The sequence below is a fragment of the Aptenodytes patagonicus genome, chromosome 13, assembly GCF_965638725.1.
Source record: "Aptenodytes patagonicus chromosome 13, bAptPat1.pri.cur, whole genome shotgun sequence".
Lineage (NCBI taxonomy): Eukaryota > Metazoa > Chordata > Aves > Sphenisciformes > Spheniscidae > Aptenodytes > Aptenodytes patagonicus.
The window spans coordinates 3,769,552-3,780,987 of record NC_134961.1 but is presented as its reverse complement, the minus strand read 5'-3'; the positions used below and the strand labels follow the sequence as shown (position 1 = coordinate 3,780,987).

Genomic DNA, 11,436 nt, shown 5'->3' with positions numbered 1-11,436 from the left:
CGGCCCCGCGCCCTTCCGTTTCCAGCGGAAGAGGTGATGGCGGCCGCCCGGCTGCTGCTGTTGGCGGCGCTGGGCGCGGCGCTGGGTGAGCGCGGGGGCAGGCGGGGGGGGAGCGGGTGCGTCGGTGGGTCGATCCGCCCGCCCGCCGCAGCCAACTGCTCTCTGCTCAGCAGGTCTCTTCGCCTCGGCGGGGAAGATGAAGATCGTGGAGGAGCCGAACACGTTCGGGTACGTGGCCGCCTGCTCGCCGTGTCCTGTGACACACCCGGACCCGGCGGGCTCGGGTTCATCTGCCGCTCCGCCCGCTCCAGCCCGTCCCTTCCTCCAGGGAAGGGCGGGCCCGGCCGGGACGCTTCTGCCGGCTCCGCTGGTGGGCCCGTGGGCTGGGGCCACCGCTCCCCGCGCGTCGCGCGTGGCTGTAGGTGTTGGGACACTCGCGCAGGGGAGGATATAACCATAGTCAGATGCATAACCCAGGCTTAAACGTCTAACTTTTCTTCTTTTGAAAGGTTGAATAACCCGTTCTTGCCTCAAACAAATAGGCTGCAGCCAAAGATGTCCCCATCTGCAATATCAGGTATATGCAAGCGTGACCTTTTCTGTACTGTTTTCATCATCTAGTGACAGTCATTTGCAGGGTAGGCTACCTTGACTTCGTGCAGACAAAGAGTAATTTTACTTGTCATTTTATAAGCATCATGGAAAATAAGTGTGGACAAATACATTTTATTGTGCTTCTGAAGGGTTAAAACCTAGATTAACCTCTTTGGTGTTCCATGTCCCAGTGCCGTTTGGACTGTTTTTGCCACAGTGCTATCCATATGTTTTATTCTGTGTTTTTTGAGCCAGTCACAGATCCTTCTGACCTTTACTAAAAACTTTTTTCTTCTTGAAACGATCTCTGACATCCTTGAGATTGTTATATAAAAGTTGTCCCATCATCTGATAGTACTTGATACTTAAAAATTGTTTTAAAAAAAGTCCTAAGAGTAGTCTCGGAACAAATCACGGAGGCTCAGTTTCACACGCAAAGCCTGGGTGCTGCAGTATAAATCCACCACTTCTGCAAAATAAACAGGAATCTAAAAAATTCTAGACCGTATATGGAGGAGAGTAGGTAAAATAAACACTGAATACAAAGAGTAAGCAAAAGGAAATAACTCTTGTCTCTGCTAACCTTAAGCACAGACTTAAACCTTGTTCAGGTTCAATAAAGGCATTTTGATTTGGTGACATTGAACATGATTATGCTTAATGTCTTCTGTTGTGTTTTATAAATGCAAATCAAATATATTAATTCTGCATGTATTGCATGTGAAAAGTGAAATAGTTAGAAATGGGATTAGTAATAGTTAGAAGGCTGAATGGAAAGACACCAAAAATAGCAGGAAAAAAGTTAAAAGGACAGTACGCTAGAAACCCTTCTTTCCTGGATGTGGGAACTTATGCGTAGCCAAAAATTTTGAGTGTCTGGAACTGGAATCTAGGACCTGGAACCTTGTCTTGCACAGTTGTTTCTTTAGCATGGAAACCTTACTTGTTCTTTTCTTTTACAAGACAGTTGGGGTAATAGTTCCTATAATTTCTCTTTTAGAGCATCTGCCCAGGAAATGGAGGCATGAGTTTAATGCATTCCTTGGGGACATTCAAATTTGCTTTTCTTCCTCTGTGGGGAGAGCATCCTAATCACTAAGGCACAGGTTGCATGTAGTAGAAGGGCAAACCCTTTGGCCAAGCCTATGATAATCCATAGAATGAAATGCAAGATCATACAGTCAGAAAAATCACATGGGAACCTGCCTGTATCCTAGTGGTTAGGGCATTCCGGAGGGCATGATTCCGGTGGTCTGATCTTTGTTTCTAGGATTGCTTGTCTAGATCTTTGGAAAGAGCACATAGGCAATCCTGGCAGTGGGGAATTAGAATCCAGGATGGGGTTTTATTTGCTTTGTAATTTCTTTTCTTCTCCTTTCCTCACAAATATTTCATTATTCCGCGCAAAATTACCTTAAACAAGGGACACTGAAATATGCCTGTAGCACATAGTTCAGAACTTTTGGTCCTTTTTTGAATGACAAGTTACCTGTCTTGGATTCCTTTGACAGCAAGGCTGGAATGGTCAATTCTACAAGAGTAGAGTTGCAACTGCTGACCTGTCTGACAGTAAAAGGTTTTTCTTGTTGAATCCTAACTGGGTCAGACCATGAAGGCAAACTGTGAAAAGGAGTATCTTAGTTCGAGAATCTCAGTGAAACTTAAATATGCAGCACTGTCAACGTTCTGAGCAAATGGGCTTTACTAGTGTAAACCTGAGGAGTTTGGATGTCTTTGGGGACAGACAGCTGCCAAGCACGAGTTTCTTATTTCTATTGTAGAAAGAGGCTTATCTATTTCACTGAGTATTGAAGATGAAAAATGTTAAAGATCGTGATGCAAACCAATATAGCACTAGTGGGAATATATGGTAATCCATATGGAAGATACAAATTTCCTTACGTACAGGAAAGGAATTATTTTCCTTTAGAAAACTAAATTTGTCACATACTCCTTGCAGTTTTGTCACCACAGTAACTTGCTTAAATTTAACCAAAACATTATTCTTCCTTGATGTAATTTTGTGGTGTTTTTAGGCCCTGCACATCTCTTTAGGCTTGCTGGGAAGTGTTTCAGTTTTGTGGAATCCACGTGAGTAATGGATTTGGATATTTAATTCTATGTATTTATTAGGAACGAACTAGTTTTTTATTTCAGTCTGAAACATTTCTTATTTTCTTTGTCTTTTTTTTTTTCAAGGTACAAGTATGAGTTTTGTCCTTTTCATAACGTCACTCAGCATGAGCAGACTTTTCGATGGAACGCCTATAGTGGGATTTTAGGGTGAGGCTTTTAGACCTTTAAGTTTTACCTATGTTGTTAGCAGACCATTTTATAGATTGTTAAAAAGGAGGCAGTTTTAAAATTAAGATTCTTTTACTGGTCAGCTTAGGTTATTGTAGTTCCCAAGGCATTATGCATAAAAATACCCCATCTTGAAAAATTCAGATTTTTTTTTTGTTGATAAATACTAACCTCCTATTTTAGCTGGAGGTTGATTAATAACCAGTGCCAACTGCAGGTATGGTGTGTTCATGTGAGAAGTTAAATAATGCATAACTGCAGCTTACATTAACAAAGATTTCATGTCTGTTAACTATTTTCACTTTGAGCTGAATATAACCTTACAAAAATTAAATGAGTGCTTTATGCCTAGTGGTTGTGTTAAACATATTTAATAAAAGGTAATAGAAGACTTGATGTAGACCCAAAAAAGTATCCCGAAGTATTCAAAGATCCTAGAGTATCCAAATCATAAGACCTAAAATAGATTTAATAATAAACCAGAGCACTGCTTTAAAATTACTGCCTTTCTAAATATTTGTATATAGATGTCTCTTTTTTTCCTATGTGCACAATAATTGGTGAGCCAATGTGAGAGGAAAAGGGTACATCAGGATGCTGAGAGTATCACTGGCTTTAGGACTAGCAGAAGTAGAGACTAGTTTTTGTAGGTCCTCTCACCAGCACTAAAAATCCTGCAAACAATCTGAAGTTGCGCAGGGTACTTAGCATCATGGAATTTGTTGTGGGATTGATCCATAAGCTGTATTTTATTGAATTTAAACATGGATTTATAAGTGCAAATGGTTTGCAAACTGAAAGCTGATCCAAAACTGTGCTCTTAAAGTAATGTTGATGTGCCCTATATAGCAGCCTGGATAACAAACTACACTGTTTATAAGGTCTTGGCTGTAAGAAATGGAAGTAATAAGACAACAAAAATGAAGTATATACAGTTAAATTGAACATGGTGTAAGGGTATTTCTTCCTGAGTGTTCACTTTTTTCTTTCCAGTAACTTAAAATAAAATGATGTCCTGTTTTTTTCAGAATCTGGCATGAATGGGAAATTGACAACAACACATTTGTTGGAATGTGGATGAGGGAAGGAGACTCATGTGAAACTAAGAGCAGACAGACAAAGGTATAATAACCTAGACTATGCTAATTCAGACAGCATGACTCTCTACACACACTCATGACACTCTACAGACTGAAACATTGCTACCTTGAAGAAGTCATCATTTAAGATGTGATATAAAACATAAAGATGAATTCCTGTAGGAGCTAGGTGAATGAATGGAGGAGGGATGCGCCATTTTGAATAAGTTTACTTATGTATTCTCACTGGTTACTTTTAACTCTTTTTTCCCTTGATAGAGTGGAATATTCTGGTATTATCACTACTGTAGAAACATAGTGCTTTGTAAGTTGTGTCAGGAAAAATAAAGAAAAAGAGCTATTTGTTGAATTCAAGATGCCAGCCTATTGTGCTAAGAACATCCAGGAAAAAGGAAAAGAATTAGGCAGTTAAGAACAGCATGCTGAGAAGCTAAGTAAGGTGTTAAAACAAGAGCAGAGGGCATGCAAGGAGAATTAAGGAGGAATCAAATACATGGGAGTGGCAGAGGAACCAGCTCAAGAGAAACAGATTCTGGTGTGAGTACATTTTAAAGAAAAAGTAGAAATTCTTATTTTGTGGAGTGGTTAAATTGTTCCTTTTCACATTTGGACAGTCTCTGTGCCAAGTAACTATTCAACTAGAAGGGTAAGGAAGGGAGACTTGCCCAATGTGTGGCACATGATTTGCTCACGTCCTTTATCCTTTTATTCATTAATATTTTTCCACCTCCCATTTCAGTGTGTTACACAGTTTTACAGATACAATGAATTAAACCTCACATTCCCACGTGACGTAGATCACTGTCGTGAAGAAGAGTTAAAGATACCATATAGTTCACAACAGGCTGCTTTTCGTGTAGAAGATGTTTAGCTATTACAATGATGGGTGACAATACAATACTTAAGAGAGAGGTATATATAGTTGGAATAATAACTAATGTGAAGATGGGATAAGGGACAAAATGTCTTCGCCAAGGTTAAAATATTCTGTACTGTAATGGAGGTGCCTTGTTAACATCTTCATCTCCCACAGGGGCTGCAGAAAGAATTACTATTCTTTTATGACCTTTGATATTGTGATTCAAATCTTTCACTGGCATTTAGTTTTGAACAGACAGAAAATACTGGTGCTACAAGTTTAAAGATGAAAACAAATTTCGACAGGCTAGATGTGTATTGTTCTCTTTATTTAGCACATGGTCAGAACTAAAATTTGGTAAGTGAATTATGCTTATGTCAGATGAGGTTCTAAGGGGTGTCCTATTCACCCTCCTTTTTACTCTCATTCTTGCTGGAAATACGGTGCTTGGGAGTCCAAGGAACAGTGATACGTGGGGGGGTCATTTCCCATCACAGGAAGCAATTTTCACATTTGATAAAATAATTTGAAGATGTGCTTGCTATGATTCTTTTTCTGTGGGTGACAGCACTGGAAGCTTTGACATGACAGTATATACAGAAGTGCATCTGCTAGCATTGCAAGACAGCGAATTGATCATCAATGCTGGTCCTGTTTCATGTGGAGGTGTTTCACTCATCTTTGTTTTTACTGATGTTTAGGTTCATCTTGTTTGTGGAAAGAGCAATAAGTTGGCTTTTGTGTCTGAGCCGAGTACTTGTGTTTACTCTCTGACATTTGAGACTCCTCTCGTGTGCCATCCCCACTCTCTTTTAGGTAAGATTTAGAAAATAATTTCTGTGTAGAGCAGCTGGCATATTACGCCAACCTCAAAGTGTAAATTTTTAGGTTTGTTGAGTTTGTAACTTGATATAAAGGAGTATTAAATGTAACATATAATACAAAGTTGTTTATTTTCAATCCCAGTCATTATAACACATAGGTATTTCTCAAATAAATTGTCATAGCTAGTATAGACCCAGCGAGTGATTTTTTGCTTTTTTCTTGGACTCGTTGTCGGAATCAGCCCTGTAGTATCTGCTCATTTACTTATATTACAAAAAGGGAGAGCTCAGTTAGAATTACATTCAATAAAGAAATATGAGGCCTTCTAGCTGGAAATAAGAGAAGAAAATTTTGGTCGGTGGTGTTTTCCAGAAACTTTAAATGTGTGAAGCAGAATTTAAGTTTAACCCCAACTCTTGAAAGCAGTAGAGACTATGTACTGTATAGAAACATTGAGTTCTTAAAACAAATATGTGTGCATGCTACTAGAGGAGCATTTAACTAATGCAGGACAGTGCTGTTGGTTTTTACGTGGTTTGACTTCCATTTTTCAGTTTATCCGACTCTGACTGAAGCACTACAAAGGAGGTGGGATGAAGCAGAGCAGCTTCTGTATGATGAACTAATAACTGACCAGGTTTGTTAATTTCTTCCAACTCTATTTCGTCCAGAACAATTGCTGTCAAATAGCCAAACCTGGCTTCTGCAGTTTCTCCTTTTGGAATGGATGCATTTATTCTGCAGTTGGCAAATAGTAATTTTTGTGCTCTGTAACTGCTGTATCAACTGGTATTTGTAAAGTTTTCTACAGTGGAGCTTGAGGAATTGGAATGGCCAGTGGAGATTGCAAGCAGAGATGAGAGTCAGGTGGATTGATCTATTGTCTTTTGGAAACTTTCTTTTTTAGGGATACAAAAAAACACTGAAAGAGATTTTTGAGGAAGCAGGACTTCTAAAAGTAACAGAAGAAAAGGAAGTTGAGAAACAGAATAAGAAAATAAGTCTGGAATTTGAAACAGTGGAGAAGTGCAGTAAGGTATAGAATGTAATATTTACAATGTGGAATTAAAAGGCTACCTTTTTACTGTATGACAGTATCAGTGTGACAGCATTATGTAAATACTCTTTGGATTCAGCTGAAATCTGTTCATGGGATTATCTTTTCTGGTTTCAATATGTAACAGTCTGCATACAGAGTGATTTGATATCTTTATGCTAGCCCTTAAGTCAGAAACGAACCAGCACAACAGAATGCCCAATAAGAAGACGGGGGGGTATGTAGGAATTAGGCGCTTGGGTTATGAACGCCTTGTAAGTACTCTTTCTGGGGAATATCAGCCTCGAAATAGGAAGGAATTACTCGTGAAAATAAATGTGTAACCAGCCTTGGGAATGTTGACACTTGCCTCTGTCGATAATTACCCAGACTCGTGTCAGAATGCGTTGGCTGTTACACAAGCAAAAGGCAGAATGATCAATGCTGTGTCCATTTCTGAATGACTTTCATGTGTGTGAACAGTCCTTCTGCAACAGAATTGAAATGGGGAAAATAGAGGTAGAAGGTGTGCTCAGCCTAAAAGAGCGCAAACTGAACATCAAAAAAAGAGCATGGAAGGGGATTAATTCATTATAACGCAGAGAAGAAGCTGCTGTTGTCATTTTATTTGAAAATGTAGCAAAGACAAAACACCACATAATAATTCCTGAATATAACCAAATAAACTGTGGTTAAGCTGAATATACTTATATCAAGATCACCATTTTGATGTGGTACTGTTAGGAGCTGGAATATTCACCTATTTTTTTTTCAATAGTTAACAATACAGTATTTAATAATTTCTACTTCTTTTTCTGGCTTCATCATAGCTTAATTGACATAAAGTTGGCTGTTTTGGTAACCACAGAATCTTAAATAGTTAATCTTTTGCTCTTTCTTGATTTGTGTAAAAACCAAAACACAACAAAGAATTGGGGCTTCTTCGAGATTTCACATATGTGGTTTGAGTATCAAAAGTACTAAGCAATCCCTGGCTCTGTAAGTTAACAGAAACCCCTGAAAGCAAGAACGTGAAGTTACTAGGTCAAGACTTGAGGTGGTGACAAATTTCCAGACTGTAGCATTAGGATATAAAATAAAATAAGGCTGGTCCTGTAGCAAACTTATGAATGCAATTTTGTGCTATGATAAAATGCTAGTTAGAGGATAGTTCCGAAATAATTACAGAAAGCACTCCTAATTTTTACTCTTGGGCTTGGAAAAAGCTGGCTCCTGTTTTGGCAACAGAGAAATATATCTTTTTATAAAATTTAGGCCTTGTTCTTGGAATGAGCAGTTTTTAAGTCAAAAGCTGCAACAGCTGTGCACAGACACGTTATTTTTTATAAACTCCCATTTTGTGTATGCATTTGGAGAGTGGGAGAGCCATTTTAAATGTATTTTCTTTCTTAGGAATACAAGCAACTTTCTAAGGAAATAAAAAAACTTAAAGATTTATTAAGTCAGCATGGTATTGCATACAAAGGAAATTCTGGTGAGTTTTTTTGATACTGTTTTTTTTCATTATTGTCTATTCAGAATGTGAATGCCCAAATGTTTTTAGTTACAGCAAGGATTAAATAATCTGTCATATATGGAGGTAAAATTCAGTAGACAAAGTTTTTAATAAGTACTTAGGTCTTGATTCCTGCGCAAGAGGACTTACTTTGCCCCAAAAAAATCTGTTGATGACTTGAAATTTTAGCTTTATAGAAAAATTTTGATTGCTGTTGTAATTGAAGTTTGTCTCCAATACTTAAGGTGCCAAAGGAAATTGGTGTTACAGCATTCATAGCACATAAGCATCTTTTAAGTAACTCCACTTTCTGCATAGTCAACGACAAGGCCTGACTTCTTAAAGAACACTTGAAATGTTCTCTGTATCTGTTTGACTTGGTTTTATCCTTTCTTAGTCACCTTTTTTTCCTCTCTTTGATTTCTCTTAGGTAAGTACCATATCACATGCAGTTTTTAGAAGGAAAGACTGTTTGGTGCTGGCTATGAAGAAGCAAGGCTTATCTGGATTAATTCCAGACAAGTTGTTTTTTGGTTTTGTTGTTGTTTTGGGGGTTTTTTTGTGTTGTCGTCACCCCCCCCCCTTCCTTCCAGTCCATCATGTCCATTATTACATGAACCATTTGTCTAAGGAGGATTTAATTTCCCTGAATATATATATTTACATTTTGTATTCCAAACTGGCACCTCAAGAAAACAATGAACCTTTGAGCTAATTAAATTAGCTTGAAATTAGTGACGTACTTAATTTTTTTTTCTTTTGTTTTGAGAAACTTCTCTGGTTTTTTAAATTGGTGACTTTCTTTTCTAGGGAAAACTCATCATATTAGAATTTTTGTAAAACATCTGCGTGTTTAAACTATTAACTATGTAACTTGCACATTATTTCTGTCTGTTTGGTAGTTCATTTAATTATTGCAGATTAGAACTGTACAATCAAAAGCAGAATTCACAGCTTACTCTAGATGACTTATTTCAAAACTATTCAGTGAATTCTGTGACAAAAATGTTTTGGTGTTTAAAAGCAGAAATAACTGATGTCTTAAACTAAATATTAACAGCTGAAAATACCAATGTCAAACGTGTAAGTCACAAACTGGCAACTGCAGTGACAACTGTTCTTAATGGGTCAAAGGACGATGAGCATCTGCATGGCGATACAGGAATTTAGAATGACACTGTATGAAGAAACTTGGGTGGTAAACAGCAAGTTCATACGGAGCGTCAAGCAAGTTGAACGTGTATCGTGGCACCAAAATGATTTACCTTCTGTGAGTATTCCTGACTTTCTGAATTTCTGCCCTAAAGCAAAGGGAACATAATGGAGTGAGGGCTCGCCGTTACTGAGAACAGTTGGCTGGTTTCTGAGAACATTTGTAAAACTTCTTTGCTAAGGGCGGTATTGGGCATAGGTTTACAGATTCTGTGTCTCCAGTCTCAGCTTTGTTACTTCCTTCGATCGAGCATGGTAACAGGTGGTGTAAATACAAAATAGTTCAAGACCAATGCCATAAGATGTTGTGTGAAAGGCAGTACAATATTAAGAATGTGTTACTCGATCTGTATGCGAAAATGTTTTCTGTGGAGACTTAAGCAGAAAAATAAATGTTTTCTGCCACAGCAGTGCATAACGCACCACTCCACCCACCTGTGGTCAGAGGCTGATGTCATCTTTGGATAGCAGGTGGATAAAATGAAAGCAGTTCAGGATCTGACAGAAAAGCACTATGAAGACACCAAATTGTTATAAAAGAATAGTCGTGTTAAGGGAATACATGGCAACTGTCTGTATGTGACACGGAATAAAATGGACTCTTCCGGCATGAGCTGTGGGAACGTTACTGTAGGCGTCGGTGGACGCCGAGAACGCCGTCTCCGGTCGTTTTGCCTCCTCCCGCTGTCCGGTTCGTGAGCCTGCTGGGCGGCCAGCGCGCGGGCCACCCCCGTCCACCGTCCTTTCGGCCACAGCCCAGCGCCCTCCCTCGGCGCGGGCCGGGCCGCCTGTGAGCCTGCGGGACCCTGCCGCCGCCGGCGCGTCCGCGCTTCCGCTTCCGGGCGGCGCGGGGAGGAGGCGGGCAGCACGGCGCGCCGGGATGAGCTGGGCGCTTGGTCGCTGGCGGTGAGGTGGCGGGCGCGGGCCGCGGGCCCTGGCCGCGCGCTCCGCGCCTCTGACGCGTGTGTCTTTGCAGGGCGCGGCGCTCCCTGCGCCTGCCTGGGCCCCGGAGGTGGCTGGCACGGCGGCGGTGCCCGGAGGGCGCGGCGGGCGCGGATCCGGAGGGCGGGGGGGCCGTCCCTTTCTCCGCCAGCAAGGCCAGTCCGCGGGTGTGGAGCGTCAGCCGGTCTATGGGGAGCGACCACGAGAGGCCGTGGGTGAAGGTGCTGCCTGTCAGCCTGCTGTGCGCTGGGCTGTTGCTCTGGTGTGCGTTCAGGGAAAAAACGGAGATCGATGAGCGACTGGAAGCAGTTTTCTCCGGTCGGACCGTGGACTCTTTAGATGCGGCCCAGAAAAGCAATGCTCTCCTGCAACCGCGGAAGGAGAAATGAGGCTGGGAGTGTGGCTGCAGTGAAGGGACTGCCAGAAGTTTGCTGGTATTCACCTGGTTAAAAGCTGTACTGACACTTTAATGGGAAAACTTGTTTTTCCTGCCGGTCGGCAGCCTTATCTTGCAAGCGTGACTCCATGTATCTTGCTGCTTTCTGTGCCGCTCTTAGCTTAGTAATTCACCCTGGTGGCGCAAGGAGCGGTCTCTTCCTGCATTGCACAGTAGGGATGAGCAGGCTGTATTGCAAATCCACTTGCGTTTGAAGATATGTTTTATAGAACCCATCTCCTCCATGGATTTTTTTTCTTAGATGCACCGTGTATTAAAATATCGAAGCTGTAAGTCTGTAAAATTGCTGCTGAAGGTGACCTTCATTTGACATTTTGCTAGTCACAGAGTATGTTCGACTTGCGACTGTAAGTGTATGATTAATTAATGTGTGATTCTTTTCTGTTCTGATTTTTTTTAAATTCTACCAAACAATGTAGAAATTACCTTCTTCAACCCTTAATGCATAGTCGGTGCTCACTTTCTGGACTAGAACAATGTAGTATCTGGTTTTTCCTATGGATTCATAGATACTCAAACTTGCATACTCTGGAGTCTTTTCTTGGGGAGGAAGAATCTAAGCTACTAATATGACTTAGTTCCCTTCAAAGC

At 40.6% G+C, this 11,436-nt stretch overlaps 1 protein-coding gene across 3 annotated transcripts; it reads left to right on the top strand.

Moving 5' to 3' along the window:
• Nucleotides 1-21: 21 nt before the first annotated feature.
• GNPTG (N-acetylglucosamine-1-phosphate transferase subunit gamma) lies at nucleotides 22-10,056 on the top strand. Of its 3 annotated transcripts, none has more exons than XM_076351172.1 (11): nucleotides 22-85; nucleotides 171-228; nucleotides 510-577; nucleotides 2,631-2,685; nucleotides 2,794-2,877; nucleotides 3,927-4,020; nucleotides 5,559-5,673; nucleotides 6,237-6,319; nucleotides 6,590-6,718; nucleotides 8,132-8,213; nucleotides 9,295-10,056. In XM_076351172.1, the coding sequence occupies exons 1-11, from the start codon at nucleotides 37-39 to the stop codon at nucleotides 9,402-9,404; spliced, it is 927 nt and encodes a 308-aa protein (XP_076207287.1). In that variant the 5' UTR covers nucleotides 22-36; the 3' UTR covers nucleotides 9,405-10,056. The 3 variants fall into 3 exon arrangements, with proteins under 3 accessions (XP_076207287.1, XP_076207289.1, XP_076207288.1); XM_076351174.1 differs by lacking the exon at nucleotides 9,295-10,056 and adding an exon at nucleotides 8,665-8,968; XM_076351173.1 differs by having other exon boundaries at nucleotides 36-85; nucleotides 174-228.
• The last annotated feature ends 1,380 nt before the right edge of the window (nucleotides 10,057-11,436 follow it).

Excerpts from the sequence above, each read along its gene's own strand:
- GNPTG (XM_076351172.1), top strand. The coding sequence starts at position 37 with ATGGCGGCCGCCCGGCTGCTGCTGTTGGCGGCGCTGGGCGCGGCGCTG. Across the intron at positions 5,674-6,236 it reads CCATCCCCACTCTCTTTTAG|TTTATCCGACTCTGACTGAA; the intron begins GTAAGATTTAGA and ends TCCATTTTTCAG. Across the intron at positions 8,214-9,294 it reads TGCATACAAAGGAAATTCTG|CTGAAAATACCAATGTCAAA; the intron begins GTGAGTTTTTTT and ends AAATATTAACAG.